This window comes from Monodon monoceros, unplaced genomic scaffold, assembly GCF_005190385.1.
Source record: "Monodon monoceros isolate NGI ecotype Baffin Bay Population unplaced genomic scaffold, NGI_Narwhal_1 Super_Scaffold_15, whole genome shotgun sequence".
Classification (NCBI taxonomy): domain Eukaryota; kingdom Metazoa; phylum Chordata; class Mammalia; order Artiodactyla; family Monodontidae; genus Monodon; species Monodon monoceros.
In genome coordinates, this window is record NW_021703771.1 from 77,174,364 (window position 1) to 77,193,405 (window position 19,042).

The 19,042-nt window shown below is 39.5% G+C and overlaps 1 protein-coding gene across 1 annotated transcript in view; it reads right to left on the reverse strand.

The window, feature by feature from the left end:
* Window positions 1–16,972: 16,972 nt before the first annotated feature.
* Window positions 16,973–19,042, reverse strand: part of NOX3 (NADPH oxidase 3) — a 57,989-nt gene continuing 55,919 nt past the window's right edge. Inside the window, exon 13 of the mRNA XM_029224019.1 lies at window positions 16,973–17,099. Within this exon, the coding sequence (XP_029079852.1) occupies window positions 16,973–17,099 (127 nt within the window). The remainder of the gene's footprint in view (window positions 17,100–19,042) is intronic.

Sequence of the window (19,042 nt, forward strand, 5' to 3'; positions counted from 1 at the left end):
ATGTATTAAATGTATTTATAAATTGTAAATGTATTAAAAATCATTGTCTTTAGTTTATTTGGCTTACGTGTAGGTGTTTTCTGCTCGTATCAAAATCCATTGTATCAGTTGTTTTACCTTAAGAATTTGGTGACGTATCCTCCTAGGAAATATATCTCCTGATAGTTGAAATTATTAGGCAAGGAAGAGCAAGTTGAGATGGTTCCTGGAAGGGCATCCAGTATTTCAACTTCAAGATTAACTTTAGTTGGACTTCCCTGGTGGCGCAGTGGTTAAGAATCCACCTGCCAATGCAGGGGACACGGGTTTGAGCCCTGGTCAGGGAAGATCCCACATGCCGTGGAGCAACTAAGCCCGTGCGCCACAACTACTGAGCCTGCGCTCTAGAACCCGCAAGCCACAACTACTGAAGCCCGCGCGCCTAGAGCCTGTGCTCCGCAACGAGAAGCCACTGCAATGAGAAGCCCACGCAATGCAACAAAGAGCAGCCCCTGCTCACCACAACTGGAGAAAACCCGCATGCAGCAATGAAGACCCAGTGCAGCCAAAAAATAAATAAATAAAAGATTAACTTTAGCATTTTCCTCAGACCATAGAAAAAGTAATTACTAAAGGACTTACTAATTCTATACTTGTAGCATATGGATCTTTGTTCTCTTCCTCTTTCTAATTTGAAACATTAGAATATCTAGGAGAACTAATAGCAATCTCATATTTCACTCAGCTTCACTCAGAATGTTCTCCAACTTGAAAATTTCTTATAATTCATATAAAACCCATTTGCCCAGCCCTTTAAGTTTGATAACTAGTAATCCCTAGTATATTGAGCTGAGTTAAAACGCAAAGAACAGAAATCCCAGATGAACTGTGTTTTCTTAATATGCAGGCATTACCGGGCATACCTGCATGCTTTAGAGTGTAGAATGTGCATCTAGGATCTGGGAAAGAACTTACCTCAGTAGGAAGATTAGGAGCTCAAGCGTTCGGCGCAGGATGTTGGGTTTGAGAAAATGGACGTATAGCGCTCCTTTTCTCTTCCATGTGCTCTGAAACTAAACAATAAAGTGGAATAAGGAGCTGGAGGAGGAAATAGCAGTTTTTTGGGTGTTTTGTTGTTGCTTGTTGTTTTAATAATACTGAAGAACATGGCTTTAGAGTGGCGACGTGGACTTCCATCTTGAATCTCAGGATTGGACAAATATCCTCCCAATCACAGGTGACACTGCAGGCTCCTCCTGTAGGCACAGAGCCTTTGCCAGCAAGCCTTGGCATGTGGAAAGCCTAACACATAATGTGTCCTGCACAGGCAGAGGCTGAGCTGTCCATGCCTAAGTGCTTGCTCCTGAATCTGCCAGTAAGATAAAACAATCCTCCTTGTTGGAGAAGAGTGAGCGAGGAAGAGGAGTATATCAAAATTCACTGGTGTCCCTTCATGGTGAAGATGAAGCCTGGGCGGGGACCCTTCCTTCCTCCAACCCTCACCACCTCCAACACAGCTGGCTCATCAGTATCTTCATAGCTGTTGTCTGAATAGAGCCCAGGACCCACCACACAGACTCTTCTCTGGTCCAGTTTCCAGGGAACAGGATGCATTAAGAATGACCAAAATCTAAAAAGCAACAACAACATGCGTGTTATTGAGAGCACAGGCCTCAGCAACACTGGCTTTCACGCTTAGGCAGGGACTGGAGACAGCAGTCCACACTTGACAACAATGCTCTGGGCTTTGGGGGACAGCGGCCTTCATGGTAATGTTGGCAGGCACTGGTAGCAGCACTGACAACTGGAAATAATAAAAACAATAACCGTAGTAAAAGCCAATATTAGTAAGCATTTACGGAGTGCCAGGAATTCTGTTGAACAATTCACATGCATCATATCATCCTTTAAAATTTTCTTTTTTACAAAAACTTACGTGTTAAAAAGTAGAAAGTCAGAATTAAAATTACCCATAAACCCATCATCTACATTTATTTTTAAAATTTATTTATTTGGTCGTGCTAGGTCTTGATTGTGGCTCCTTAGTTGTGGCACGCAAGCTCCTTAGTTGTGGCATGTGGGATCCAGTTCTCTGACCAGGGATTGAACCCTGGCCCCCTGCATTGGGAGCACGGGTCTTAACCACTGTGCCACCAGGGAAGTCCCCATCATCTACATTTAATAGTTATTCATAATTTTCTGCACTGGTGTCGTTTTTTATTTTGGTGGAAGTACTTTAAGTTACAGATATCACGACGTTACACTCTTAAGTATTTCAGTATGCACCTCCAAAATGTAAGGACATTTTCTATATAACCATAACATTATTATCATCCTTGACAATTCTCCAATATCTAAAACTCAGTGTATATTCAAATTTCCCCAATTCTTCTCCACATATGTCTTTATAGCTCTTTTGTTTGAACCAGAATTAAATTGTCACATCTATTATGTCTCTTTAAATATCTCTTGATCTAGAAAATCCTCCCTTTCATTTTTTTTACAGTACAACATTGCTCTCTCTTTTTATTTTAAATCATGACTTTGGCTTGAAGAGAGCAGGTCTTTTATCTTTAAAATGTCCCTCCTTCTGTATTTGGCTGATTGTTTTCTGTGGTGTCATCTAACCTATTCCTCTGTCCCCTGTATTGAAAGGCCCAATTAGGTTTAGGTTGAACATTCCGGGAAGAATGCTTCACAGGTGTTGCTGTGTATTTCATTTTACGTTACATTGGGAGGTACCTAATTTCTGGCTGTCGCACCATTAGTGACACTAAAATTTATCACTGGGTTAAAGTGGTAACCGTCTGATCTTCCTATGGTGGCATTTATCATCTGAGTCTCACAACTGTGGTTATTTTACACATGTGACTGGCATCTGACCCCAGATTCTATGTGCTTAACCCCTCTCCTGTCTCCTGTCAGCAGTGTCTTTAACTCAGGTCCGAGGCATGGCTGACCTTTTGTGAGTAATACATGTCACCACAGTGAGCTGGTGCAAGAAGAGAGGACAATGGCAGAGAACTCTTCTGAGTATTCCAGACCCATCTGATAGAAATTTATGAGAGCAAAATCAGAAAAAAAAGTTTGTGTAAACTGGTATCATAAGGTTAAAAATTTTGTTTACTTTCTTACTCGTAAGTTATTTTGGCCTGAAAAAACATGGGTAGACAAAACCAAGTGTGTTAGTAATTAGTTTCCTTCCCCCTCATGGTACAGATGTGGGAGTGAGCGGGTTAGTAGCTGCTGCCAGAGAAAGGGTGCTGGGGCTGTGTGAGCGTGAGGCGTGCTCAGGGAAATCATTTGCACAAGCATTCCATTCTCTTAATCACATCCTACCTTGGGCCATTTGTTCTCAGCTTGTACATGCTAAGTGTTGGCTCCCTATTTGATGGTAAGCCCTTTGAGGTCAGGCTTAGACCTTCTGTCTTTCAGCAACAATGCTTATGTGGAAAGAAGCTGGCCTTTGGAGTCGGGCCTAATTAGTCTTAAATATGGGTAATTGTATCCACGTGTTGTGTGCCCAGGTGCAGAGGGTTCAGTCTTTGAGTTGAAGTTTCATCATCAGTAAGATGAGGTAATGATACACGTCACAGAGTTTGCTATAAAGATTCATTCATTCAACAGGTATTTACTGAGCATGTTCTATCTGCCAAGACCAGCTCTAGGTAGAGGGGATACAGTGTTGATTATAAGACAAGGCCCCTGCTCTTGTTGACATTCCATGAATCAGATGTGATAACAGGTGAAACCTTTAGCATCATTCCATGGTTCTAGCACAGAGTGAAGCTCGGAGCTGATAGTTTTCTTTGCCCTCCTCTTAGCCTTACTTCGCCTCCAGCACTAGCAGTAGTCCACACCATGCGGGGTGCGGGTGGGGGTGGGGGTGGGCACAGCCGGTGGCGGGGGCATCAATTACAACTTGAATTGACAAGGAAAACATCTAGAGACTCCTTTATGCTGCTGAGAGTGGGATGTGAAGGCAAAGTCTTCCACTGTCAGTTCTGTGGTCCGGAGTGTACCTCTGACATGGAGAAAGTCTTAGAAATAAGGAAACAGAGACTTCCTAATTGAGTGTGTTAGGATAAAAAGGTAAAAACATATATCATCTATGCAAATAAAATGTTAATATATAGGTGTATATGTATAGATATATACACATACTCACAGACATTCTGGAGAGAGTGGCTAAATTCCTGCAATATTCCCCTTAGAATTTGGATCGTTTCAGCAATTCATTTGAAATCCACCCCCCACCCCGCAATTCTAATTATCTCTCTATCTGTATTTGTTTTGCCTGCTCAACTGGACTGTAAGCTCCTTGCAGACAGTACTGCTGCCTTGCACATTATTTTGCCCAACTCATCAGCTGTGGGTATAATTCGTGCTCAGGGAGCACTTACGCCCAAGTCACAATACAGGATCAACTATTCTGAGGATGCCAGGGTCTGGTCAGCATTGCACTGTTTCCAGTGGACATGTGACTTTCATGTAAACCTGCGTAGTTCTTTTGAGACTCTGCGTTTTGGCCACTGTTACTGTTCCACACCTCCAAGCACTTTCTGCTAAAGAAGCTGACTGAGCAAACCCATGGAGGTATTTTTCATTTCCTTTGATGGAGCACAGTGCTTTCGTATATAAACACAATGACACAGTCATCACACACGCACTCACATTATGGTAGCGGCTGTGTACTCAGCAACACTCCCGACCAGGCAGGAGCCCCGTTGTTCTATTTTCCATTCGGATCTAAATTATGTAATAAAAGCGTTTTCAATCAAGGTAAATACAATTTCCTCCCAGCATAACATCTACATTCCTGCTCTCTCTGTCTCTCTCTTTTTTTTCCCCCTTTTTTCCATTTATTCTAGGTCACTCACCCTGCCACGCAGGAGATTCTCCTCTGGTAGGGATAAAACCTGGCTCCTCAATGAACTATAACAACGGCTCTAAATGCGTCTCCTATAACATACCTCCGTGATTTGCAAAAGTGGGAATAAATCAAAGCCGGGAAGAGATGCCACGTTAGGCCAGAAGCTGAATGTTACATCATGTAGCGCGAGGCTGGGGGAAGAGAGAACCTGCTTTGTCCTGACAGCACAGTATCTTTGTGCTTGTTACCTCTGCCACAGCCCCATTAAACAATCTTTCCGAATCTGTGGGACATCATCACCTCTTTCTTCCCTGCCACAGCAGCTGGCATTGGAGGCTGCAGACATTGCTCATTCCTTTCAAGGTTCTTAACACACGCGTGAAAAGGAAAATGAGGCTTAATTTGTTAAAAAAGAAAAAAAAAGTGTCAGCTTACCCTCAGGCTCAGTGCAGGCACCAGGGGGAAAAAAAGCAAAGATAAATGCTTCGAGGTGAACTGGCACCAACTCTAATTCTCCACTCACTCTGCTGCTCTCCTGTATGTATCACATTAATCATGCTGGATGGAGAGACATTTCCAAAACTTAAAGCAATTTTCAAACCAAGATGCACCATTTCAAACAATACAACAGCACGACTTTACTCTGTAACGCTTTCTTTGTACCAGCAGTGAATCTGAGCAATGTGCGGCAGATGTTAGTACAAATAATTAATACCTGGGTGGGGACAGCAGGGAGAGGTGGGAGGAAATTGACAAGCGTACGAAGAAGAGGAACAGGCAGCTGCCCTCCCCTTTCTCTTCCTGTGACTCTCCCCAGGTCACAGGAGCTAGGCTGGGTCTTGCCATTCACCACAAGGCTGAGCTCTGCCCTGGTTCCTGGACCAATTCAAACAACAGATGGGCAGAATTTAAACAGCTCCATCGCTTCATCCCCTGGAATTGAATATTCCAGCTTCCCAGACCCCAGAGCCCTGTGATGTTCCTGGGCTCCTGTGTGCTCCACTGCTGAGAACTGAGCTCTGTTTCGGTTCTCGCTACCCTGCCATCCTCAGTCAAGTCCAGGCACCTCTGCCTCTGATACCCAGTCCTGCAGCCAGTACGCTGATTCCTGGGTGTGAAGCTTCCTGTTGATGACACTTGCCATCCTCAATCCAATGTGCTACCCATCTGGGATTTCTACTACCCTGGTCTACTTTCCTTCCTGGGACATGCCTGTCTCTTGGAAGTCTTAGTGTCCACCGTTGCCCAACCCACAGCCCTTCTTTGGGCACTACACTTTGTCTTCCTGCCCAGCTGCTCTTGCACATAGGTTGGGTCTGTCTCCCGGCCCCCAAACTGCTGTAGTGTGGGGGGTTTGTGCCAGATCCCTTCTCATATTTTCTTTCCATATTGTGTTTTTACCATATTCTGACACTTACTCCAGGGTTTGAAGAAAGTAAATGAATAGAAGCAGAGTGGAGGGTCCTAGAACTCAATACTGTGTGATGGTGGCCAAGACAGGGAGTGTTAGAAAAGGACATCTTTGTGGACTGGAGGATCTTGGTGTGTTGTCCTAAAAATCCAGATCCCATAGTGACTGGGCAAGTGATCATGTGGGTTGGGAGATGGCAGTGGTGGGAGAGGCTAAGACAGCCTGGGTCTCTTTCACCACAGACTTCTGGAAAATTTCTAGACATCTGTTGTTGAGAGACAAGCCAGGCTTCCTTGACACAGACACAATGATGAATTGAACATGCCTTCCTGGGTTCCAGAAAACCAAGTGTTTTCAAACCCTTATCTTTAATATATGGGATAAGTGCATAAACCCTCAAGAAGGATGAACTTGGGAACCTCCAACCACTGAGGACAATCCACATGTCCCTTGATAACTTGAGGAGTCATCCCTTGCCTAGCAGAGCAAAAAATCTACCAAGAATGTCTTAATATTATGAAATATATCAGGTGCATACAAAATTACAGCTTAAGTAATACCTATTAAAAAATCCAACTTAAGAAGTAAATATTACAGAAACTATTGAGGTCCTTCATCTTTTTCCTCTTATTAGAAACAAACAGCGTTCTGAATTTGGGGTGCATAATTTAATTTCTGTACACTTACGTGCATGTGATTATGTGTGTATGAGTAAATAATATTGTTTCACATGTTTTATAATCTTATTTGAGTAGTTCCACACAATATCTATTCTTCTACACCTTTTCTTTTCTCAATACGGTCTTGAGGCTTATTCATGTCCTTCTAATTCTGGCATCAGCAAACTACGGCCCATGGGCCAAATCTAGCTGGTGGTTTGTTTTTATACACCCCTTGAGCTCAGAATGGTTTTTACATCTGTAACGGATTGAATAATAAATCAAAACAGTAGACATGACAGAGGTGGACAAAGCCTAAAATATTTATTTTCTTGCCCTTTGTGGGAAAATGTTTGACGATTCTTGTTCTTTAATTTTATCTGGGTTATTCTTATTCCTGTATTCTTCTAAATAATTTTTTTCAATAAGCCTATCAAGATTCATAAAAAACCTTTTCAGAATTCTGACTGAAGTTACTTAGAATCTGTGGATTGTTTTGAGGAGAACTGACACATTGATAACATTGCACCTTTCTATCTGTATCCGTTATCCATTGCTGCTATAACAAATTACCCCAAATTTAGCACCTTGCAACAACATTATGCAAATTTATTATCTTACATATATATATTTTAATTAATTAGTTAAGAAAATTGAAGTATAGTTGATTTACAATATTATATTAGTTTCAGGTGTACAACATAGTGATTCAATTTGTTTGTTTGTTTGTTTCTGGCTGTGCTGCAAGGCATGTGGGATTTTAATTCCCCAACTAGGTATCGAACCCACGCCCCCTGTGGTGGAAGCACAGAGTCTTAACCACTGGACCGCTGGGGAAGTCCCAGTGATTCACTGGGATTCACTGTAAATTCACTGTAAATTCACTGTAAATTCACTGTAAATAAATAGATTACACTCCATTTAAAGTTATTACAAAATAATGGATATATTTCCCTGTTCTATACAATATATCCTTGTTGCTTATCTATTTTATATCAATACATAGCAGTTTGTATCTCTTAATTCCATAACCCTATCTTGCTATCTTAAATTTTTTTAGGTCAAACTCCAACATGAATCTCACTGGATTAAGATCAGGATGTTGGCAGGGCTGTGCTTCCTTCTGAAGGGTCATGGGGAGAATCTGTATCCTTGCCTCTCCCAGCTTCCAGCAGCCGCCTACATCCTTTGGCTTGCAGCCCCTTTCACCTTCAAAGTCATCCATCACATCATTCCGACTTCTGTTTCTTGACTCTGACTTTTCTGCCTCCCTCTTCCATTTCTAAAGTCCCTTTTGATAACATTGGGCCCACCCAGGTAATCTAGGATGACCTTCCCATCTCAAGGGGATCATCTCAAAGCAACCATCATTTCATCTAGGATTTTAATTCCCCTTTGCCAAGAACCTCACAAGTTCTAGGGATTAGGATGTACGCATCTTCAGGGCCTTATCCTACCTACCACAAGCCATCTAGTGAGTTTTTTCTTTTGGTTATTATATTTTTAAGTTCTAAAACTTGCATTGGGTTCTTTTTGTATCTTCTATGTCTTTGTCGAGACTATTTATTTTTGCATTTGTTTCACAGTGATTGCAGTTGCCTGTTGGAACCTCCTGATCATAGCTGCTTTAAAATTCTTGTTAGATAATTCCAACATTTGTGTCATCTTGGTGTTGGCATCTGTTGATTTTCTTTTCTCATTTGAGTTGAGATTTTCCTAGTTCTTCGTATGACAAAAATTTTGGATTGTATCCTGCACATTTTGAGTATAATGTTATGACACTCTGGTTCTTATTTAGATCTTCTATTTTAGCTGGCAGTTAACAGGTTTGGGTTCAGAACACACATCCTGGCCCACTTTTGTGGTTTGTGGTTCCAATATCAATTTAGTTTTTAAAGACTTTGCAATGCTATTCTGGTATGCTTCACTTGTGTGCAGCCCAGAGGCCAATCTGAAAACTGGATAATATTCCTCACCAGAGTACAAGTCTCAAGTCATTTGCTGTTGATTCTGGTTGGTTTTACACACTGGCCTTTTGGGAATTTGCCCAGGACTTTAGATGTAGATTTAAGAATCCTTTTCTTCAGCAATCTTAGTTCTGGGATACCCCCCCCTCCGCCCTCTCCCCAGGCCCTTCTTCTCAACATTTTCTAGATATTTGTTTAGTGTAGGGCAAGAACACTTGACAGGTCCCCACCAGACAGTCTCAAGGTGGAGGTGGGGCAGCAAAGGGGTAACACCTCTGTTCATGTTAGTGTGATGAGGATATGGTTGATAGAATTTTATCATTTTCTTTGTAAAGCTTTCATGTATTTTGCCAGAATTATTTATTGGCACCATATATTGTTGATGCTGTTTCTACACACTCCAAACATTAAAAAAATAAAATTGAATTTTGAGTTAAGTTGGCTAGAGATTTGGAGGATGTGGCACAAGACTGTCACATAAAAAATGTAATGGTGATTGTCCTTTCCTTAGTTAGTGGATTATTTAATTGAACAGTAAATCAAGACTGGATCGTTATTGAGCTGTTTTCTTTAAGATCAATCAGGAAGTTTTGTAATAAACTGAAGGTGTTTGGAATTGATAAAGAATTGTTAAAGCAGCTTTTCTTCTGTTCAGTCTGAGGGAGAGAACTGAGAAAAAGCAACTTAGACAGATTCAGAATTCGTATGAAAACTGATAGGGAGAACAATTTAGGAATTCAAGAAAAGAAAAAGAGGAGAGAAAAAAAATCCAGCATGATAATTGCTGATAGATGTACAAGAAAACACTTTAGATTATTTGGTAATAAGGTGACCTGTGTAGATGAAATGCACAGCTAGGATGTCATCCACCTCTTAGTGAAGGGAAAGACTAGTTAACCTGATGATCAGCCCTTTCTTTGTGCCTATATGTGGGTCAGCTTTGCCTATAAGTATGGACAGATTGCCTGAAGTTGGACTATCCATAAGCATTAACCTGGAAGTTTCTATTGTACATATTTGAGGTCACGAAAGCACTACATATGCTTTCCTGAAATGTTTTTAGGAAAAGATGGAGAAATAAGATGATGAAACAGTGGTTTGGGATAGGGATTTGAGGGCATGATGATAAAAAGAGAAGAATTAAAGATGACTCAGATGTATTTAGCATTTTTAGCATATGCATTCTGGTAGAGGACGGTGGCATTAACTGAAACTTAAAAACATGGAAGAGCAGGATTATGAGGAGAAAAATAAAGAGTTTGGTTTTGGATATGTAAAATTTGAGAGGCTTGTTATACTTCCAATGGTGGAACAGGCAGTTGGATATATCAGACTGGAATCCAAAGGAGAAGTCTACAATGGAGTTTTAAATTGGGAACTCATCAGCAAACAGTGTTCAAAGCCATGACAATGCATGCGATCAGTCAACGGTAGAGGGGAGACAGAAGAAGGCAAGAACTATGATCAAGTCCTAGGAGACTCCACCATTTTAAAGTTGGACAGAGGACCCTGAGAAGAAAACGAAGGGGCTACTATATCACCAGAGTCAGAAGAAGGGAGAAGTAGTCAACTGTTTCAGTTGCTGCTAACAACAAAAAAGAGATGAATTTCACATTCTGCAGGTGTGTCTCTTGAAAATAGTTATAGCTGTGGAGATAAACAATCCAATTGGAGTGCGTTAAGAGAGACCATTGTGGACGTTCAACCACAGAGAGTAGATTGATATTGCCACAGTCACACACACATTCACCCATAGACAAAATAAAGGGCAAATCTAATCTAATAAATTTTAAAAACTTGTGCACAAGACAAGACACAGAGGATTCCGGAGCAGAAAGGAGACCAACAGTATGACTTGGCTTCTACCTCACTCTACTCCTCTGAAGCTTCACTCCTGAGTCACTAATACTCTTATTTCTGGAAAGAAGTGAAGAGAAAGGGTATTCTTATCTTTTTCCTCTTCCACTAGGAAGCTATGAATGGAGAGGGAAAGAAATCAATAGAGCTGACTTTCCCTGTTGGAAGAGACAGATCCAAGCTTCACACTTAACTCCCCCAAAATGGTCTGAAGCCTGGGAGTATCTCCCCATGGAAATACACTACACCCTCCCTCGCCCAGTTAGTTGGAGTAAACCAAGATACAAGACAGTCAGTATACTCTTAGAAGATAAAATGGAGCCCAGGAAATCTAAGATAGTCTGTACACCACTCAAGCTGAGCTTCCCTCCTCTCTTACACTGTGCTCCAACCCAGCTGCTGTTCTCTCAGATGACAGGAAAGTGGATAAAACATGAAATACTCAGGCTAAACCAAACTCTGGAGGAGAAAACATGATTCACACAAAAAGCTGTACGTGAATATAGTGTACATTCTGAACAGTGACTGCTAATTGATGTGGGTTTTCTTTTGTAATGGTAAAACTGCTGTAAAACTGGTTGTGGTGATGCTTGCCCAGCTCTGTTAATATACAAAACAACTGAATAGTACGCTTTAAGTGGGTTAATTTTACGGTTGTGAATTACACCTCAATAAAGGTGTTGCAGTAGAGAGAGAGAGAGAGGGAGAGAGAGAGAGAGAGGGAGAGAAAGGTGGTTTTAGAGATGGCATGGAAAAAGAAAACCCAAGAAAGTATTCATAATATGGAAGAATCAATAAAATAACTGGACAGAGTCAACTAACATGAACAAGGTAAAAAAAAAAATACAAGGAGGATAGCAACTTTGCAGACATACTACAGGAAAAAAGAGAAAACAACCATAAGAATGAATTAACCAAATCTAGTAGAAATGATAACTCAGGTAATTCCTCAATATTCCTTCATGTAATGGAGAACTTAATGAGCACATTAATTTAATAAGAAAGAGAAAAAAGACAGAATTATAAAACAACAAAATGAAATCAACAGAGATACTGCAGGTCTAAAGTAACAAAGGGCTCCAAACAGCTTCTTTACAGAACTAATTAAAAAATTGTCAACAGTAAGATTTATTGCTGAAAGCATATTCCAAGCCCATAATCTCTCCCTAAGCTGAACTTTCAAAATTTTAAAAATGAAGACTTTTAGAGGGTTTTTCTTGGTCACCTACTTGGCAGCATAACCTATCCTGAACAGATATGAAGTTACTTATGATCTTTATTTATCCCACTTAATTTGAATATTCATATTTATACTTTTCATTGAAAAACATTAAAGCTTTTGAGTGCTGGGTGCTGCCCCTGATTCTACTGGGAGTTTATGCAATATATGAAATATACATTTATTTTCTACAATACAAAATAATTTTGAATTCCAAAACATATATGGCTCTAAGCATTTCAGAAAGAGATTGTGGACCAGTAAGAAGATAGGAGAAGCCACAAGTAAATTAAAGAGACAATGAGATTAATTAGAAAAATTCATGTATAAGAAAAAAGATCCAGTATAGGGATAACTGAAGTCTCTGAAATAAGAAGACAAAGGAAATAGAAGTGTATTCAAAGACCTAATGCAAGAAAATTCTCCTGAAATGAAGAAAAAATATTCAGAAAAGCACACTGTAATACAGGAAAAATCAGTATGAAGTATTCAATACCAAAAAGTTATGAACTTCAAAGATAAAGAAGAATTATTTAGACATCTAGGCAAAAAAGGGAATTTATTTTCAAAGGGAAAAGAATGTAATTGGCCTCATACTTCACCCCAGCAATATTAGATGACAGAAAACACCAGAGTAATACTGCAAACTTCTGAGGGGAAAAGAATATGGTCTAAGAGCACTAGATGCAACCAACTGTCAGCTGAGTGAAAAAGCAACAGACTGACATTCTCAAATATGAACTAAGGGAATATAACACTCATGAGTCCTTCTTAAAACATATTGCTTGACAATTAATTCAACAAATTAATCATTTAGGCTGAATAAAAACTCAAGAATAGAGAAATTATATTACAAGGAATGGTGGTGAGCAGGGAATCCATTTCAGGTTATCCCTTTTAAAGTTATTTATAGAACTTAATAAAAGGCTACATTTAGTCAGTATTTCTTGGATACTCCTGAACAATTCTATATGGACCTTAGGATCCCTCAATTCTAGTGTCATCTTCCCATTTTCCATATTATCGTCATCCAGTATTTTAGTTTTGCTTTTTAAAAGCATTCCTTCTGAAATAATCATTTATTTCTTTTACAGCCAATGCTTAGAGATTTTGACAAAATATTTCTCACTGTCTTTGCTCATCACTGCTTTTTGTATCTCATTAACTGAATTTCCTCCTTCCTTAAATCTATCCTTTTGTAGTTGTTTCAGTGAGGGAGATAAATTACAGGATTTTCTTTTGTTTGAAAATATCTGTATTTTGACTTCACTTTTTTTTAAATAAATTAATTAATTTTTGGCTGCGTTGGGTCTTTGTTGCTGCATGCGGGCTTTCTCTAGTTGCGGCGAGTGGGGGCTGCTCTTCGTTGCGGTGCGCGGGCTTCTCATTGCGGTGGCTTCCCTTGTCGCGGAGCACGGGCTCTAGGCGCACGGGCTTCAGTAGTTGTGGCACGCAGGCTTCAGTAGTTGTGGCATGCAGGCTTCAGTAGTTGTGGCTCGCGGGCTCTAGAGGGCAGGCTCAGTAGTTGTGGTGTATGGGCTTAGTTGCTCCACAACATGTGGGATCTTCCCGGACCAGGGCTCAAACCCGTGTCCCCTGCATTGGCAGGCGGATTCTTAACCACTGTGCCACCAGGGAAGCCCTTGCCTTCACTTTTGACCAATAATTTCACTGAACACAAAATTCTCAATTGTTTTCTTTAGCACTTTGAAGATATTACTTTAGTATCATCTGGTCTCTACTGATGCTTCTGAAAGGCAGCTGTCCAATTTATTGTTTATTTGTAAGTAACAGTGTTTTCTCTCTGGTTACTTTACAGTCTTCTGTTTTACAGTGATGCTCTGGATGTTGAATTTTCTTTTCCTTTCTCTTCCTTCTCTTCCCTTCCTTTCTGTTCTGTTCTTTTTTTTCTCTCCTCTCCTCTTTTCTTTTTTTCCCTTTGCTTGCTCTTTTCTTTCTCACATGTTTTTGCTTCTCTGTTGCTTATATATTTTCCTAGGTAAACTTCAGCATATCTACCATTTCAAAAAGTTTTAAAGAGAATTTAAATTTCGATTGTAATTTTATTTAACCTATTAATTAATTTGGAACAGATCAATATTTTTGGTGTGTTTAATATTCCTATTTAGGAACATGCTATTTCTACCCATTTAAAAATCTCTCTCTGTAAATATTTGCTCATTATCAAGTCATCTTGCATAATTCTTGTTAAATAAATTTATGTTTGCTACATTTTTGTTTCTACTTTGAATGTCATACAGAGTGAAGTAAGTCAGAAAGAGAAAGACAAATACTGTATGCTAACACATATATATGGAATCTAAGAAAAAAAATGTCATGAAGAACCTAGGGGTAAGACAGGAATAAAGACACAGACCTACTAGAGAATGGACTTGAGGATATGGGGAGGGGGAAGGGTAAGCTGTGACAAAGCGAGAGAGAGGCATGGACATATATACACTACCAAACGTAAGGTAGATAGCTAGTGGGAAGCAGCCGCATAGCACAGGGAGATCAGCTCGGTGCTTTGTGGCCGCCTGGAGGGGTGGGATAGGGAGGGTGGGAGGGAGGGAGACGCAAGAGGGAAGAGATAATGGGAACATATGTATATGTATAACTGATTCACTTTGTTATAAAGCAGAAACTAACACACCATTGTAAAGCAAAAACAAAAAATCCACATTTCCTATTTGATTATTGCTGCATTAAAGAAATCTACTGACTTTTTTTGTAATTTTTCTATCTAGATAGGTCAGATTCTACATAGTATGTAGAGAAGTAACCTAAAGCTCAAAACTTAAAGCGATGCAAACAGCAAAGATTTTAAAAAATGCAGCAAAACCTTTTTTTTTAAAGTTTATTTTTTGAACAGTTTCAGGTTTATAACAAAATTAAGAGACATGTACAGAGATTGAAATCTATTTTTAATGACAAGTATACTTATTAGACAAAATTAGTTGACCAGAGAGTGCATTTTATTTACAAATAGACAGGGAAAGAAAAGTAATAACTGAATATGATCAAGAGAAAATCTTTTAATATATTTAATTTTCCTGCTAAAGATTTTAGATATATACATTTGACTGCAGAAATTCCTAGTTGTAAAGCCTGAATCAAGTTTAAATGGAGAAATAAATAGAAAGATTAGGTATATTAAAATTAGTGGAGTTTGAATAATATTCACCAAGGAATACTTAAAGATACTAATAAATTCCAGTGCAAAATTAGTAGAAATAATTTTTGAGACATCAGGGAATATACCCAACTTTTTTCCTAGAATATAGTTAAGTATATACCCTAGAAGTTATAGAATCAACATTAATATCTGAGGATAAAGTAAAAGAAATGATCAATTTATAATTTAGAAATACCTGAAAGAGCTTACGTGGTTGCCTAACTTTGTAAAAACAAATCATGTCATACCAATTTAATTCTGTTCTATGGAAAAATGGCAGTCTACAAAGATAAGAAGCATTTGTAAAACAGTCTATTTTCATTTCAATAAATGCTTTTGTTTCATTGTATATGACATGTTATTTTTAAGCTAAGAAAGTATAGGGTGATGTGCCATTCTCAATGGCTAGTTATTATTAACATGTTCCCAAGTGGGTGCTCACATTAACAGGCAGTTACAAGAATTCATGATGGAGTTCTTTGGATTTGATCACTTGAATCTAAACAAAAGAATCTAAACCTGAACATCTAAACAAAAGGTTTGAGATATCACTAATTAAATCTACAGATATTACTGAGCTAAATACCAGTATTAGTCACTGGTGCTAGACTTGAAAACAATCTCGAAATATTAGGAAGAGAAGTTCTAAAAAAATAATTGATAATAGTAGAGAAAACTATACGATATGAGGATTATTTTGTGAACGCTTTGGGGGTAAAAGAGCTGCATGGCATGGAAAGACTGGCTCAGTGTGAGTATATAAAAAAAAAAATCCCAGTATGTTTGTGGGGCAGAAGTTGAGTTGGGGTATAAGTGTCAAGATGATCATAGGTCAAAATGTGATAGTAATGAAAAGTATTTGTTAAAAGAGAGTGAGAAAGAATGTGGAATCAAGGAAAGAAGGAAGGAAAAAAGGAGAGGCAAACAGAATTTAGTCGTATTGAAAAGCATACGTCACACAAGCTCTAAAAAGAATCACACTTCTAGCCACTACTAGTCATGCTTAGATTAGAACGTTGTCTCATTTTAGTCAACACATTTTAAAAGGATGTGAAGAAATGAAAATGGATTTGAAGAAGGGCAACAAGAATGATTGAAGTGCTAGGGTATATATCTTAGGCTGAAAAGTTAAGAGTTCAGTATTGTTTGGACTAGAAAAGGGATAGGTAAAGGATGATTTTATTATCATTTTCAAGTATAGAAAGGATTTTTGTGAAAGATAACCTCCATTGGTGATTTCTCAGATCTATAGAGGATGAAAAAAAGCACAAAGGAGCTTAAGTTTAAAGCAGAAAAGATCAGGTTTGGATACAAGACAGATGTCTCTGCCATCAGGGAGATGAAATTTGAAATGACTTCTAAAGGAGGCTTCGAGCCAAGCAGCCATGCTGGTCTCCACTTGGACATATTGTTAAGCATGAAAACAAGCTTGGGAAAGATGACCTATATCAGGGCTCAGCAAACTACCTCCTACAGGCCAAATCTGGCCCACCGTTTTTTGGACAGCCCATGAACCAAGAATGACTTTCACATTTTTAAATTGTTGAAAACGAATCAAAAGAAGAATATTTCATGACAGAAGAAACTACTGTGAAATTTGATTTCGGTGTCCATAAATAAAATTTTGCTGGAACACAGCCATGCCCATTTGTTGAGGTCCTGGGGCTACTTTGGTGCTTGTAATGGCAGAGTTGAGTAGTTGCCACTGAGACCATGTAGTCCACGGAATCTGAAATAATTATTACTTGGCCCTTTATGGGGAAAGTTTCCCGACTCCTGACCTATATGATTGCAGCCACTTACACAACATGTGGATTTTTTTCCTCCAAAGTCTAGAAGCTTTCTCTGTTATAATGAAAATGAATGCCCCTGGGGTCAGCTGATGAATATAAGCGGCACATTCTTTGAATTATCTTTGAGAGAGCTTTGGGTCCACAGAAGAACACTCCAATGTTACTGCTGCAATAGAGGTAAGACAAGGGTAGAACGTGTTACACAGGGCACGGCCAGCCAGGAGCCAAGACAGAATGATACAGTCAGTGAGTAGCTGCGGTTGTGACTTTATGTATTTGTTTTTCTCCACCCACTTCCTTTTTTCTTAGACTCTTTTCTCCTACTTTCAGGACCACGTTCTCCCACAGGTTCCCAGAGTCCTGTTATGCCCTGCATCACACAGGTAGGTGAGACCAAGAAGACTGAGGCTGGCAGGGGCCATGAGGGCAGGTGAGCGCGTTTCAATATAGAGGTGATAACGCCTGGAGTTTTGGTCCACCTCTTGGATTGGTGATTAGAATGTAAGCTCCCTGAGAGCAGGCATCTGGTCTGTTTTACTCATCACTGTAATCCTACCACTCAGAATAGTATCCAGCATACAGTAGACACTCAATACATGTTTGTTGAAGGAATGAATGAAGGGCTCTGCTCATTATTATCTGCGTGGTCTTGAGTAAGACTCTAAACCTCAATCTCCGCGTGATTAAAGCCAAGATAATAACGACTACGTGGTATGTTTTATCCAAAGCAAAATGAGATGATGCATTCCAAAAGGTTTTAAAAGGGTTAGTTATTACTATTGTTCAACCCTGCCTTTTCATAGTTGATAACATTTACACAAAAGTTCTAGCAACTTAGTTTATGTCTCCCTTTGGAATTACTTTACTTTTCAAGGAAGGTCAAAAAGAAGAGGTGGAAAGGAAAATCACATTCCTGAAAATGGAGTCACCCCAAAGTTGTCATCTCTAATTATGGCATTTCAGAAAACAGTGTTGAAGAGGTGTTTTTGCATATAGTGACTATCCCAGGGCTGCTCAACTCCCTTGTAAACACAACTGACAGCTCTCGTTATATATAAACAATGAGTCAGCACCAGGATTCAAGTTGTCTCTGGGAATCGGGAGGGGCCGGTCTCTATAGGGACTTGTAGAGACCATGTTTTCCCCTTATCTTGCATTGAACTATTCCTTGTAGTATTTTTGCAATCTCTGGCACAAGCTTAATTAGTTGCTCTAGTCTGGATCAAAAGTTCTCATACTTTGCTGTGCAAAAAGTTATCTAGGCAGACTGTTAAAACATAGAGTCCCAGGCTTGAATCCACGGAATGCATTTTTAGCAAGACCCCCAGGTGACATTAAAGCACATGGCACTATGAGCTACACTTTGAGAAACACTGTCTTAGAGAAATTCCTCGGACTCTGGGACCAGCTCACTATACTACCTTTACCTCCTCAGACCGTTTTTGTTGGGAAATGCCTCTATAGTCTCATTCTTCTTAGCTTGTATATTAACATGATTCCGTGCCATGTATTGAATCCACATTTAATTATGTGTTCCAGGACCATAATATCCATGGTAGAAATTGATGGTTCAATTACATTTCAAACTCTAGCTTCAAAGGAACTTATCAAGTGGATTCATTTGTAAAGGACAGTATGTTTAAAATGTATAAGTGTTATCTTTAAAGACATCATTCCCATGGCTAAATTTGAGAAAATACTTTTTCAGAAAGTATTGCCCACTGGAAAAATTATGTTTATGACTTAATGAGGCACTTTCAAGGTGTTTATGGAAATATCACCCAACGGTTAAGAGTGCTACTGGCTCCACCACTTCGTTGCTGGGAAATTTAGGGCATATTAATTCATCTCTTAAAAGCCCCCCTTTCTTTATCTCTCCATGGGGACAGTTCTATGGCAAACTCCTAGTGCCTCCGTGAGGGTTAGACCAGACTTAGCACACGGTGAGCTCTTGGGAACCGTTGCCTTACGTTATGACCCACACGATGTCTGCCTGCTCCGCGAGGCTGACCACAAGATGCGATGTGGGCTGTTAACCCAGCAGTGAGTACAGATTTCCTGGAATCAGCACTCTTGCACTAGGTTTTTTGAGTTCTGGACTGCAACATT